At 39.2% G+C, this 15,759-nt stretch overlaps 1 protein-coding gene across 2 annotated transcripts; it reads left to right on the top strand.

Moving 5' to 3' along the window:
* Positions 1–546: 546 nt before the first annotated feature.
* Positions 547–6,940, top strand: COX20 (cytochrome c oxidase assembly factor COX20). 2 transcript variants are annotated; one of them, XM_027122408.1, is made up of 4 exons: positions 547–891; positions 5,915–6,029; positions 6,140–6,203; positions 6,663–6,940. In XM_027122408.1, exons 1-4 carry the CDS (start codon positions 850–852, stop codon positions 6,802–6,804), a joined length of 363 nt encoding a protein of 120 aa, XP_026978209.1. In that variant the 5' UTR covers positions 547–849; the 3' UTR covers positions 6,805–6,940. The 2 variants fall into 2 exon arrangements, 1 of the variants encoding a protein (XP_026978209.1); XR_003436155.1 differs by adding an exon at positions 1,662–1,830 and having other exon boundaries at positions 828–891; positions 5,915–6,781.
* The last annotated feature ends 8,819 nt before the right edge of the window (positions 6,941–15,759 follow it).

Genomic DNA, 15,759 nt, shown 5'->3' with positions numbered 1-15,759 from the left:
ATTCAAAAACGCGTGTCGCAGGCCTTTTTTTACTTCACCCCGCCTGCCTTCCCCGCCTGCACGGCGGGCACAAACGTCCTAACGCGTCTTCACTGACAAGGTCCTCCCTCCATTTTGTCCCCAGTCTCCTTCAGGCAAACCGAGTGGCGCTACTTTCAAGCCCCTCCCTGACGAAACCAAAGCAGGGAGTAAGCGGTGTGAGCGCTGGACCACACTTTCGCTCGGGGCGAAACGGTGGCTGGCGCTGGGTGGAGCTGACGGGGTCGCCCAGGACTCGTCCCGGGCGGGAAGACAAAGGACACGAAGGGGACGCGGGCCGCAAGCCAGTACGGGCCGACTTCCGGGCCGTGGGCTTGCGGGGGTGGGGGCTCCGGTTCCCAGGACAAAGCGGCGGCGGCGCGCACGCCCCCTCCGCGCGGCCCCGGCCGCCCCGCCGCGCGCGCCCAGCGCCTACGCACGGGAGCGAGCGCGCGCGCGCGCGGACCACAGAAATGGCGGTTGGGGCGAGAGGAGGGGCGGGGGCGGGAAAAGGCGCAGCCTCGAAGTGCCAAGAGTCCGGGTGCGCGGTTGCTTCACGAGTCCTTCTCCTCCTCCCCTGGTCCAGGCCCTCGGGCTGTGGAGAGCCCCGATAGAGAAGACGTGATCCGTTCAACTGAACAAAGGAAATGGCGGCCACACCAAAGGCAGCCTGCTCGGCCAGTGCTGCCGCCGCGCAGACTGGGAAACGTTCCCTAAAATGGCGGACAGCGCGAACGCAGGCGCGGGCCGGGCTGGCCAGGGCGGGGCGGGGCGTCCGCTCACGGCGGCCAGCGGCGGCGACGGGGCGGGGTGGAGGCGCCGACTGTCCCCATGGCGGCTGCGCCGGAGGCCGGAGAGCCCGGAAAGGGGAAGGTAATCCGGGCTGCGGCGGGGTGCGGCGGGGCGCGCGGAGCACGGGCGGCACCTAAGGATGCGGCCTCTAGAGCTGGGAGACCCAGGCCGGGAGCACGTGTCATTAGCTTCTCTGCAATCGAACAGCTCCCCTCCTCCCACCCCCCGACATTTTTATCTTAATTGCCACGATTTAAGTGACCCAAACTGGAGGATGAGGGGACCGGTACCGATAGCTTACTGCAGGTCACAAGACTGATCCCTTTGGAAAGAAAGTTTTGTTGACGGGGCCTCGTATTGTAATTTACCAGCAAAGAGGGATTAAAAGCTGAGGACAGGTGCCTTGTCTTTAAGGCTGTATACTTCACAACACTTAACAGGAATCGGTAAATGCTGGGGAATGAGAACTTGGTTATATTCGACTGAATTTATATCCAGAGCAGGAGGGTGATGAAAAGATTGAGATTTTTCCCCCGTTAACCTTGTTTTCACTCGACCACGTGGAGTATGCAGTATCATATGTAACCAATAGCTTCGCTGGCTGGCATTCAGGTCTTCCTGCTCTGCCTTTCTCGCTTCACCTTCCACAGTCGTCCTTGTGGGCTACCCTGTAAAATGCATAATTCCACCTTTCTGCTTAAAACCAGCCGTAGCTGCCCATTGATTTCAGGATAAATCCGAATTTCTCGGCCTGTGATAACAAAGCTCATCACCTAACTAACCCGTGTGACTCTTCTCATGCTTTCCTCTCCGGGTGTATTAAACAGGGTTATCTCTGGTCTCCCCTGAAGGGCTTCCCGACTCCTCAAGAGACTGAGGTGCTTCTGCTCCTATCTCCCGGACACCTTGTACATTGCTGGATCATTACAACATTATACTGGAAGTTAATTTGTGTCTTAAGAGCAGGGAACCCGATTTTTATATCCTCAATGCAGAGTAAATAACAAGTGTTTTAAAAAGGTAATGGAAAAAGAAACAATTTTAAATAGTAAGCCATAGAGAGATTAACGTTGGCTCAATTAGATTCACAAATATTTAAGACCCACACTGTGTGCCACACTGCACCTATAGTTTTAGGCTATTGTCTACTCAGCTTGAAAATTTTGATCACTTATTCAGTGTTCTTGCTTCTCTGGGGAATTTTCCATCTAAATTTGGCCTAGATCATCAAATGGTTATGAATAAATGTTGGGTAAATTGTTTCCATATTTGTTTTCAAAAAATTTTTTGTCAATTTATACGTTGGCGCCTTTTCTGTTTTTAACGTCTCACATACTATTTGGAATATGCTTACTTTAACAAAATGTACCCTTGTTTGAAACTTGCATATTTCAAGGGGCACCATAACTACAAACACAAAATTGTAGACTGTTTTGTGAGAACACTGGGATCTTGAATGGTGCTTTCATCCTTTTTGTATCTGGTTGTTCACCTTTGATAGAGACAACTGCTGTCATTTTAGGGTCATGAGGGTGGTTTAACCCATTGAGAATCCAGAAAAGAAATACATGAAAAATTTTTTTGATTAATAGTGTATTTGAAGCCAAAGAAAATGTTTCAAAAACAAATGATTATCTGTGCCACATGTGCTGAGATGTAAAATATGATGGATTTTGCAAAACGACTGTCTTTTAGAAAACCTCAGTGGTGCTGTTTCCGTCGAGTACAGTTGGTAAATGTCTGGTTGAAGCAAGTTAAAGGGAGCGTAGGTTTGTAAGTGAAGAAGCACACACAGGTAACTTGAGTTTTGCAGTGACAGGGAACAGAAAAATGGGATGGTGGCTTGGGGGGGAAGGGTGTCAAGAGAGGGGGATTTATTTTGTATGTTTCTAGACTGGAGATTATTAAAAGGAGGAAAAACAAGTAATGCAAATGAAAGATGGGATAACCACAGAAGCAGAGTCTTTTGAGAGTGGATAAAGTAATCAACTGCAAAGTGAGGACTAGTTTTAAATAGGAGTAGGGCCAGTTCCTCCTTTGAAACAAAAGGAAAGGCAGAATATGAGCACTGATACAGATAAATTTAACAGTGGGAAATGAAGTAGCTCTGATTTGATGTGATCTGTTTCCTATAAATTATTAAACTGGCATTCTGGCTTAGAAATTTTTTGAGCTTCCCTTAATTCCATCAAGGTGTGTTGGTAAGGCTGCCTTTCTAAATCTAAGCTTAAAAACATTAGCTTACCAAAAAAAAAGTCTATAATTTTAGTTTACGTTTAAAGGCTTTGTTAATAGCAGGTGAACCTTAAATTTGCAGGCAACTAGGGAATAAAAGAGAAATGTTAAATGCCTTGAACATTACAAACATAACTTCAAAGTGACTTCAGGCTTAGACCCTTTATTTCCATTTCTGAGAATCAAAGTTCAGTGTACTCTCTAAGCTCAAGACTTCATTACAGTATTCCATACTTGCTTTTAAGTCATCAGCAGTCTAAACTCCAACTTTACCAGGAGGCTGAAAATTCCCTACTAGTGAAGGGGAAAAAGTCTTTGTACATCCTTACCCAGTTTTGATACAAACTGCATGCAGATCTACAGTTATGTACACAGTTCTATTACTCTCTATATGTGAACCTTAGTGTTTACTAAAAAACCAAAGGGTTAAATGCTGCAGTGGGAATGACAGGCTTTCAGGGTCAGACTGACTTCCACTTCTACTCTGCCAGCACTTATTAGCCTTCTACTTAAACCCTGAGCCTGTTGCAGAGAAAATGTCACAAAGAGGTTGTGAGAATTAAAAACAAGGGATATAAAGGGCCGGGCACTAATAGGTCCTTGGCACCTCTAAATTATGAGATTAATTCGACAAGCATTGGCTTCTCAACCTTGGTGCTGACATTGACCAAGGCAGTCTTGTATGTGATACATGCATTGCAGGACCTTTAGCAGTAGCATCCTTGGCCTCTAACCCATTGTTGGTTTTAGAAGGTACCCCTTAAAAAGGATATGTTTATCTTTCAAAATAAACTGGATTACTCCATTATCTGCAATTTCAAAATTTTACTTTTCTAAAATCTCTAAAGCAGTGTTTCTCCCAGTCTGCGGGGTGGGCGGTTTCCTAAACATCAATGCCCGGGGCCTATTGAGTCAGAATCTGAGGGTGGGATTTGAAAATCTCTAAAAAGCTCAGAAAGCTACCTACCTAGCTGATTTAAACAAATAGCACCATTTCAGATGTTCAGCAAGTTTATTTTACACACTTGGCAAAGAACTGGGGCTGATAATTTTATCCAAATGCCCCCCCCCCCCGCAAAGTTTGCAGATTCTGGTGTATCCTGGGGTCACACTAGGGCTCCATTTTGGAACGGAATCCAAATGAAAAAGCCCAGAAGCCTTGAAAGAAGTGCTGTCTTTGGCAGAGATGTGCAGTGTTTGGCATGCTGCGGCCAACACTTGATAGCTCCTTTCTTTCTCTCTGCTTAAATGTGAAAGCCATCTTAACATTCTACCCCGTGGTAGAAGCTGCTGGTCTCACTCGCTTCTAAGATCTGACATTAACCACCACCACCCCATCTCAGTCTATTTAGCATCCTTCCCCCAGGGCAATGGCCTAGCTGCAGAACTGATCACACCCTCCTTCCCCTCCGGGCCATAAATTCCACCTGGCTCTTGACCTGAGGGTGAGAAACAATCATCTTTTGCTAAATTAAATGAAAAGCCTAGAAGCAGAATTAAATCCCAACCTCTTTGTACATGAAGATTTGTACTAAAGAGCCTTTTAACATTCAAGTCTGCAACTTCAATGAGCACCTGCTGTGTTCATGAAGTAAACATGTTGGGGGGGGAGGGAACAGGCAGAGGCAAAAAAAAAAAAAAAGGAACATAATGATCCAAGAGTGTATAACTTTTGCTTTATTAGGAACCGAGTCACATTGTCTTTCCTGCAGAAGCCTGAGCCAAGGCAAACACAATACCTTCATGTTTCAACCTTTAATCTGACTTGCCCTTTACTGTCCTGTTCCCATTTCTTCCACTCTTTTTCCCTTACAGTATATTACCATCTAGGTATATCTATCTCATCCCAAAGAATGGACAAGTGGCTTCCTTTTTAAAAGCTACATTAACTGAAAACAGTAACTTACGTTTTCTTTTTTTTTTATGAATAGGAGAATGCTGTAGCAAAACATAAGCGTGCCTTATAAAAAAAATTCTGTCCTGCCCTCCCAAAACCCCTAAGTACAGAGTGAGTGACAAGACATTCAAGTTGGAAAATGTTATGCTTAAAGTGGCAGTATTTTTTAATGAGGGAGAACAAATCCATAAATCCAATGAAGACTATATAAAGAATTTTAAAACCATTCACTTTAGCACTTGAAGGAACTTAAATTATCACCTAGCTGAACCCCTTCATTACAGATTGCAGGCCAGATAAAAAAATATGTCCTACAGGTTACAGAAGTTAGTGGCAGAGCTGAGAATAAAATCCAACCCTGTAGATTTCCAGCTTTTTTCATCACACCTAGGTATGGTTACCATGTACTACCAACCAAGAAATAGAATCAACGGCAACTTCATATCACAGGCAAGAAACAGACGAGATTTGTCTCAACACAAAGTATTTATTCTTACAGACACACCTGATGTGTTGTTACTAGTTAACACAGAAAATCTGCAGTCCTCCTTAAAGGAATTTAAAACAGCAGTATACTAATATTATAAGCAACATGGTTAGGACAATTTCACTTTTCCCATCTATGCATCTCAGGTTATTAGAAGTAAATTATGCTGCTTTTAAATTTCAATGATAGCCAAATCCCCCAAATGATTTCATACAGATGTTTAAAGAGCTCATAAAATAATGTATGCCCTTACCTTATCTCCAAACCAGTTGATTAACAAATTATAGCATAACCATGGTACCATAACCTATTTAGGTTTAATTTACCCTACCTGCTTAGGACTTTCTGGTCAAATTCTCAGGGTTTCCATTTTAGATTCATATTACATACCAAAGCAGGATGATTAAAGATGGTTTTCGTCTTTGCCGAACCACCCTAAAATAAAATATTCTCTTGTCCAACCTAAGTTTTTTTATTTTTCGTAGCCCTTTAAGCTCCTAGGAATTTTAGATGTTGAAAACATCCCCTGTGCTCGGGATTCGACACTGTATGGCTCATTAGGATCTGTTGTGGCTGGCCTCGGACACTTTTTGTTAACTAGTGAGTATCTGCTTTTCTCTATGCATAAAAAACATGTTTCTCTGACGTTTTTTTCCTAGAGGAAGTATTATAACATGCAGTGTATTAGTGTTTATGCTTCCTTTTGACAGGCAGAATTAGAAGATCATGTGACGTTGGAATAGGAGGATTTATCTTGGTGACTTTAGGATGCTGGTATGTGTGCTAAGTATTCAAGAAGATCCACGATTCTAATAGGTTTATCTAGTTCCAAAGGACATGCTCTACTCAGAGCCATCTCCCACTAAGATTCCCCACCCTCACGGAAACTTATCTTACAAAATGATATTGCCGGACTGCCTTTCATCTTTTAAATATGTATATATACACACACATCTTGTGTCATTTGTCAAATGAACAGATGAATGCATGGCATTAGGCACTGCATTAAGGCCATGTCAGGGTTTATACTTCGTTTAGGAAGGCCTCAACCTTTTATCTTATCCTAATGCTCATTTCAATCCCTACCTATGGCATAACATCTGAAAATGCTACCTTAAGAATGTGTTCACAACCACTGACAGTCATCTGTAAGCATTTAAAAATTTTGATTACAAACTTCAAATTAGTTTCTACAGGTATGTTATATCAATTTATTCATGTTCTCCTTACTAGGTTCCATTGTAGGTATAATTATGCAAAGCTAAGAATCCAGGAAAGACGTGCCAGAGAAGGAATTAAAAACAAGATTTTATATGAAAGTACCCACCTTGATCCTGAAAGAAAACAAACCAACAGCGGCAGCAGCAGCAATTGAGCAGTCTTGAGCACAGAAAACCCAGATACAACTCACTTCGGTGTGAACCAAGCCGAGATCAACTATAGAAAGCATTTTATATACCACAAGGCTTTCAACCAAGTAAATAAAGTATGTGTAAGTTGTTGTCATTTTACATGTGTATGTACAAACTTATTCTGCCCCTATATCTACTGTCAGTATAGCACATAGTGGACTCATACTTAAAATAAACCTCGTGTTTATCATGCTTAGAAAAGTGTTTCCTTATGGTAAGCAGTGAGTACACCTGACGTTTCAAGAAATAAAATCTCAGTTCAATGTTAAAACTTGCCTTAAAAACAAAAATCACAACTGTATTACTGTACCCTGTTAAAAATGAGGGGACACTTTCTGATTTCTAAAGCCAGTGATGTTATATCAGACTTAAAACTAATGGGCCGTCACTCTGCAATTTTTATTTTAAAAATGTACCCATTGCTTGACCCTATTCTTCCACTTCAACAGGTGAGTCATCTCTCAGAAAGGAAAAGTGGTTTTTAGCTGCTCTAAATATTTTTGGGATGTATGCAGGGTTTTTATTTTTAAGTAGAACTTAAATATGTACATGGCACACATAAAAATATTTTCAGAAACTTGTTTGGTGCAAAGGAAAATACTGCAGAATTACATATTGTTCCATTAACGTAAAGACATTTATAATTCAACTGGCTGCCATTTAAAAAAAGCACCCAACACCCAACTAAGTCCACAGCATTTATTCATTCATTCATCATTTTTGGTTTAATAAATATCAACATTACTTAAAACACAGGCTTAGAGACCTTTCTGGTTAAGGAATGATAAGTATGAAAGAAGACACCAGTGGATAGGATTATGGCATTATTACTGGTCCTACTGATTATCACGGGTGAGCTAAACAGATCAAGGAAGAGATGTTTTGAAACTTTATTTTGTTCTTAATCCGTTTTCAGGATAGGTAGGGGCCTGCTCCAGTTCACTTCATAAGAGCAGTAGCATTTTCCCTCCCATGCTCACCTTCTTATGGCTGTCATTATGAGGGTTAGGGTACACAAGCTATATGGTTTACCAAATGCCCTATCATGAGTGACACTGTCAAGCATATATGTTCTGAGAGATTTTTATTGATCCTAATCATCTGGCAGCCACCAAAGGAAAGACTTGGACATTAACAAGGGAAGGTTATTAGAAAAGAGAAAGAAGTTTTTGCAAGATCATCTGCCTGCCGTTACTGACACAAATCAGAGCTAGGTGCAGTCTGTATTATTCAAATTGATCTTAAACAATTATGTTAAAAATTCCATGTGACAGTCACTCATGTTTTAAAAGGCATGAGTTGGGGTGGGGTGGAGGAATTGAGGAGTACTAATCAAATTTGATATTTAACAAGCTGTGCAGGCCACTTACGTTCTCAGCTTCAGTTTCATAACATGTAACATATGAAATCAGGCAAATGGATTATGTAAGTCAAGTCCCTTCCAGCTCTAACACACTATGATTACGTCTTACCCTGAGTAAGAGAAAAATCTCTCAGCTGGTAAAAATTTCCAAGGCCTTCAATAATAACAAGGTTAGTTCATTTTCACAGCAGAATGACTGCATAAATTGGAGACCTGGATAAAAACAGAAGTTTAAATATAATTACTTATTTGGATTACTTTTCAAATATCATTTCATAAACTTAAATCATTAGCACTTTTTCTTCTTTACCTATTAAAATGATACAAAATGCATTAATGAATTATTGGACCATTCAACATGCTCTAGGCCCTTAAAACATTGCTACCAGACCTCCAAGGCCTCCAAGTTGATCTTGACACTTCCACTTCCGGTCCCTCCAGTCCAATCTTCTTCCACTCTGCCATCCAACTTCAAGTTCAAACTGCGAAGTTTTGCCAGTCCCACCTCCAGTGTACCTCTGGCCACCATGAACTGAACTCATACCTCTGCTCAAATTTTTTCACTTCACTTATAGTGCCCTTCTCCTACCTCCTTCTCTATAACCTTCCACTCTCTTGCTAACTTCTAGAATTAGGATCATCACCACCTTTTAGGCTCTCACACTACTTTGTTTCATGTTCCACTAACAGTAGTTGGCACTTCCATTGCTCACTGACTTGTGCTACAAGAACCCTATCTTTACATTCCCAACCAAGTGTCTGGTATAAAGCAGTAAACACATGTTAGTTTAATTACTAAATGTTCACTAGTGCCTCTCACCCAAAAGCTTACACTTTCCAAACTTAAGCTGAAAGAGTAACCTACCTTTCGAGCCCACTTGAAGCCTCCAGCTGCACTGCTTCCTTCATTATTCCATTAAATCCGAAATTTCACACTAGGTGATATAGCGGTAGGTACCAGCTAAATAGCTGATTAAAATAGAATTGTGGCAATTAGTAGGTTTAAAACTTTGCAGCTTATCATACCTACTTTAATTAACTACCTCTAAGTGCTTTATGCAGTTCCCCCCCTTCCCTCACCCCTCCCTCTTTGTTTTTCCTTGACTACTTGCTTTACATCTCAGTAAAAGAACCTCAGGGAATTTAAAATTAACTAGCTTTTCTCTGGACGTGTGATTTCTATTGACCAAGTTTGCCAACAAGAAATCTGACTATCCCTAATACCATTATTTAATTTGCAAGCATCTCTTCAGTCTACGTACCTCTACTCCATCGCTGGTTTCCCTTTGCTTCGATTTTATAATGCGAGGAGGTCTATATAATAAATTCAGGATTCCTGTTTATGCACTTTTCAGCAAAAAGCTAGGGATCAAATAGGGTTTGAATCCTCCTATTCCTAGGTAAAAATCTGTGGTGGATGGGGATTAAGACACCCCTTTAAAAGTGATGTTAACGTAAACTACTTTGGGAAAGCAGAATACCTTAATGAGGAAAGTAGAAAAATTACTGATTGCTTTAACTGTGGTTTTTAATAGTACTCTAGAATAAAATATCTTTGGGAAGCATCTTAAAATATGGTCCATTGGTCATCAAATCAGGTCAGTAATAATATATAATATCCTCTACCACCCAAATACTGGTATCTTACACGTTGTTTTTGTGCATTAAGTTCCATATTTAAATTTTCTTTTAAGACAAGCTTTAGGGACAAAAAAGCTTAGTTTTTTAATAAAGTATTACATTTTAAAGTTCATAATGTGAGCACTACTGATCAGTGTTGCAAACATTTGAGTCTTTTCAACCACTCTTTATTTTCTAGAGATTAAAAGATGACTTTTTCCAAGTATTTTTATCTTGAGAAAGCTACCAGTGACTCTAAGTACTAAATTAAAAGTTTCTATTGTTCACTAAATGTTCACATGGACTTAACAGGCAGCTATCTTTTCTACTCTTTTCTAGGAATAACTTTTACCAAGTTCTGTAAGTTGTAAAACACCTATTATATATGGCCTACCCTTAGGGGATTCAAATTTGCATATACTGGTTTCTTAAAGGGTTAAGTTTTCATAAAAATGTCTTCCCCCTTAGACCACAAGGACTAGTCACGTGAAATGACACGTGTTCTACTATCTAAATTCTAAGTTTGCTTTAAAAACATCTTTCTAGTTTGTTTCTCTCAAATGAACAGAAATGGCTTTGAGTTTTTACCTTTTACTCTAAGTTGTCTGCTCTTCAAGTCTTTAGAGATTGCTTTTATTTGACAGAGTAGAACTGTATTTCACTGAGGAAACCCTGGTAGTTATATTTTCAGTCAGTACAGCAGCCAAGTCCTCTCACTTCACCAAAATACATTATTCTCAAGTATGTAGTGGGAAAAACTAATTTCTTCTAAGCTTCTTATTAAGTCTTTAAATAATTTCAGGGCAACAAGAAAGTACATGCTCTGGACTAACATAATCAAAGTCCTTGTCTTAAATTTCACTTCTTGATCTTTTTGTACTTTGATGTAAATTTACATCACTTCATTATCCAAAAAGATCATTTTCCAAGTTATTATAAGCTAACAAAAAGTATTTGTGCATTTAATACAGATACAGAAAGATTTTGGGAACCCAAGGACATAGGTATCCTAGCTATCTTTGTATTAGAATATTGTAAGGAAGTATTTCAACTCTACAAGTAGGGAGGATATTGAAACAATGTCTTACATAACATTAAATAGAAGGAATTTGAACCATTAGAATAAGGATTTAACCTTAAAGGGACTTGGCTCTATTTGCATGTACTGCCTTTAACCTATGCAAGAGGACCACCAATTGCTAACGTACCACCAAATACCTCACATTTCAGGTATGCAAAAGAGATACTAGAGAACCTTTCTTTCCTGTTACAAACAAATCTATGCACTTAGTTACCAATTTCTCCCTTTCCCCTGCCTTTTTAAAATAAGAGTTGTTCTAATTAAGGTGATCCTGGAAGCCCAGTATAACACGTGTTAAATGTACAAGCAGCAATTAATTCGGAATACCTATTGGAATCACTGGAACACATTTACTTGGACCCTTTTACTCTTCCACACAGCACATTCACATGGACAGACTAAGGAAAAGGAGATGAAATTTAAATCAGCACATTATTTTTTATTTTTTCAAAAAAAAAAAGTAAGTTGGAACCTTTTGTTGTTCTTGACCGTGACTCTCCCATCTCCCTTAACTACAGACAACTGAAAGGATACCTTATTAACAACTACTTATTACAAAGTTATGTCATTACTAAGTTATCCTTAGTACAAAGTTATCCTGTCATTCAAGTAAGCTTCAACTGTTCTTCTGAGGTATTAACTTTATCTCACTTTCTCTGCATCTCTTTTTTCGTTCTCATGAAAGCCACGCAAGTTAAATGTCTACAGTGGCCATCTCAAAGTTCTTCATCGCTTTTGCTTTTTAAAAAAAAAAAAAAAATTTTGGCTGGTACTAATTTGTGGCAGTGCTTCTCAAGTGCTTGGCAAGTATAAAATATCTTACTAGGCAAAACTAATTTTACTTCTTGTAAGATCACAGAATGGAGTATTAGAGGACTGGCAGAAAAGAACATGCCACAACAGTTCAGTGTTTACAGGTTTTAAACACTATGCTAGCTTTCCAGGCCTGTAGTCCCTTCATAACATCCAGTTGTGCAGATACCCAAGCTGGGCATGCTCAGGAATAACTGCTGTGCCATTGGTGTTGCGCTGTGATTTTAACTGAAATATTTGAACAACTGAACAAATTAACAGAACAAATTAACTTTCCATAAGACATTTCTCCATTTGACTGGACTGGTATTCCCACATCACTTTCAACTATAATAGTTTCTCATACCCACAGATCCAGTTTTGTTTAAAAGCAAAACCCCTGTTCCTTGTCAAGATGCAAGTATATGTTGATTCCTGGCATGAAAAGGAAAAAAAAAATTGTAATACTCCTAGGTGATAAAATGATTACACATTAAACACACGATTAAGTTCTTGTCCCAATAACTCACCTAACCAAACGGATTACAGATGTCCTGGCCTATCAGTTATCTGCAACATTTACTCCCCTAATATTGGATCTACAATCACCAGTGAAAGCACCAACTGTCTACATAATGCCAACAAGTTGTACTTATTCAGCTTCCCAGGTGGACAGCACATTCCCAACCTAACTGCACAATTTACAGGTGTTACATTTTTTTGAGTAATTCTGGTTAACATTATGGGTAATATTCCCACCTATTTCCAGTCTACCATTCCTCATGGACTAATTCCTTGGGCAAACTAATTGAACATATCCTATCACCCTATATCTTTAGTCAATCGGCTAAGATGTGAAAGTATATATGCCTACTTATCTTTGTTAGCCATTTCCCTCTTACCTAAAGCTATTATTTTCTGAGATCCAGCTATCTGCATGGTTGAAATTTACTAAATGTGACCACCAAATAAAATGGCATACCTAATCAGCAAAATATATAAAAATTATATGTTAAGGTAGGTTATTTCCTGTTCAAATTCACAAGTTTATAGTTTAAGATTAACGTTAAGGTACTTGGGGATGCTGGGTTTTGATTTTTTTCCTACCTCAACACTAGGGGACACATACTACATCCATCAGTACTGTAAGTCATTTCCAAATTCTTAAGGATTTACTTTTCAAACATCAAGATTAGTATGGATTAATAAAACAAATGTCACTTCAACAGGAGTTAGGTGGACAATGTAATTTTACTATATGTCTTGTAAACATGTACCTGTAGTACTAAGTTAAGAACTAGGGATTAGAGCAGCCTAAGCACTGAACTGGCTAGATCTATTACCTGCATGTTTTAGCACAGAAGTTGTGCAATGACAAGGCCAAAAAAAGTCACATCTGAAAATTACCCAAGATAAAGGCTCTCCACATCACAAGGATATTGCAGTTTTACCTATTTTTTAGTTAAGGCAATTAATGATTTGAAGAAACCATGGTTTAACCTAATAAGTCCAAACTGCTGTTTAGAGATGAGGCAGTTGGTAAGTTTCTAATTCAAAGCACTAATTTAACAGTCCCTTAAAACTCACGCATAAGCAAGAGTTCCAACACATAAACTAAGCATTGCAACTTATTGCCAGGCCATTGCCATTAACATACACCCTTACTTTCATTAACTATTACTAAAATGTTAAAACCTAAACCCATTTTTATAAAGTCCAGAGCCCCAGAAATATGAACAATGACCAAGTCTAGATTCAAAACATTTCAATGTGTAAGAAGGAAATTATGGAAACTAATGATTTTAAGATGTGTTTTATGTCTAATACCAGCAACTACGACTTGGACTGAAGATACAAGTTTATGCCTTCCTTAGTAAGTTTATTCTGGTTTAGGCTTTTAAAGCACATCAGAAATACCCTTACAGATCTTTACGTGTGAAAGATGCCTATACCATTGCCTTATAAGCTATCAAAATGTTTCCTCATTTGTGCAATGGGATGGGTTATAAAAAACAATCCTAGGATAAAAGCCAATTTATATTAAGTAAAAGTTCATAGAAAAATGTCAATTTCCACAACTGAGGCGAATACAAAACAGTCTATCCATGAAAGTAAACTCCACAGGAGGTGAAAAAGAAATACTACCAAGTTACCTTTCCTCGAAAACAGTATTTTTTCAAGGAAAACTGTCTTTAAGAAGCTTTAAAATCTTGTGAGTGTTCAAGACATCTAGTTCCATATTTATTTTCAGACAGGATCCTAGGCAAATGACAGCTTATCGTTTCCTAGATTTAATATGGCTTCTTGTCACTTCAATGTCATATTGATTTGACTCATACTTCATTTTTAAGGTTTCATCTTGCTGTCTGGGTATCAGGGCCAGAAGCTGGTCTCAGCCTTCTAGGTCTGAGCCAGAGCCAGCCACCAAAGGCTAGATAGGAGTAACAAGGCGTAAACTACCAGCAACAAAGAAAACTTTTTACAGTTCCAGTTACTTTATGATTTCTAACTTAAAGCACTTTCTGTTCTTTCCTGATTAATGTCTTAGTAACCAATCTAATCCAATTCTTGCTTCAGGATGATAGGTATTAAGTAACTATATGCAAAAGTTTCTAGTGAAAGCACCCCTTAAACCAAGAGCAATCTCACAGGTGAGTTTTCTCAGGGTATAATTGGGACATCTGTTCAGATAATTTTTGTTTATTCAGTGTTTTGCTTGCCATTGAGGGGAGGTCGGCAAGGGAAGGGGTGAACAATGAACCGAGTTTCCCATTTACAGATCTCGTTCTGCCAAACTTGGCATCAACTTTTTTTATTTGCTATATGGTGCACTCCCTCTTCTTAATTTCTTAAATACTCTCTAGGATTATGTCACTTCATACAAATGCAGGTGTTACTATTAATTCTGACCTTGAAACTGCTTCTTCAAACTTAACATTTTCCTGGGCATTTTTATCTATCCCATCTCTCTTCCCAAAATTTTCTGTGCTGCACAGGCATGACAGCCTACCAAATGTCACTTGGCCATCACTCTCCCACTGCGATGATTAGAATATGAATTCTTTAATAAGCAATTTTAAGCTAGAAGGTATATCCAAGATTTTTCAATAGCACCTAAACATTTAGGACACAAACACTGATTAGCAACAAACCTTACTCCCCCCCACCCCCCGCATAAGTCTATACAACCCCAGTAATACTGATGTATACTGAAAAGCAGACTCATGCAAATGGTTGCTTGCATTAAGTTAATTGCTAGAAAGACAAAAGCCCCTGAGGCACTATCTTGTACTGTTAAGTATTCCTATGGTTAACTGTAGGGTTATAGGCCAAAAAATTCTCAACTGAACCTACACCATCATCTGAAACTCAACTCCAGCTCATCCTTTAGCAAGAAAATTCCTAGGAGTATAAATAGTTAAAAATCTGATTTTAAATGGCTAAAACAAAAATCTAAGCAGTCAAATACAAACAAACCTATACTTACCAGAAGCAACCTAAAACACCAATGAAACACTAAACTGATGTCAAGTTTTAGTTCTACAGTTTGACTCCTGATTCCTCACCTCACATGAGTGAGGGTCCTTTAGAAGATTAAGTGTTCTGTGCAAACCCAATAAAATTACAATTAGGGGATCTAATGTTATCACATAACTACAGTTAAGTTAGCAGTGTTGTGTAGTAGTGACTGGCTTGCATGATGGCTTCTAAAAGCATCTGTTCCCAGAGTTTCATGTATTATACAGATGTATATATAATTATCAGTTGAGGACAGCCATTAGCGTTTTGTAAAGATGATAAACTGAGTGTTAACTTCTCCCAGCCAGTACCTTTTCCCCTCATTAAATGTTAAAAGTCATCTGGGCGGGGAGGGGAAGGGAAGCATTCAACTTTACTTCATAATTTAAAAAGTCAATTGTCAGTACACATTTAAGTTTTTAAAACCTAAATGTTCCAAGTACAGAGAATAAGCTGTCCAGAAAGCACACACTTAAATTTTCTCCTCTTGGGAGTTTCATAAAGGGATTTTGAACCTTGATGGCGAGAATCCCAAAACGAGAG

The sequence above is a fragment of the Aethalodelphis obliquidens genome, unplaced genomic scaffold, assembly GCF_003676395.1.
Source record: "Aethalodelphis obliquidens isolate GAN/ISIS:26980383/991018 unplaced genomic scaffold, ASM367639v1 scaffold24, whole genome shotgun sequence".
Classification (NCBI taxonomy): domain Eukaryota; kingdom Metazoa; phylum Chordata; class Mammalia; order Artiodactyla; family Delphinidae; genus Aethalodelphis; species Aethalodelphis obliquidens.
This window is presented reverse-complemented; position numbering and strand designations above follow the sequence as displayed.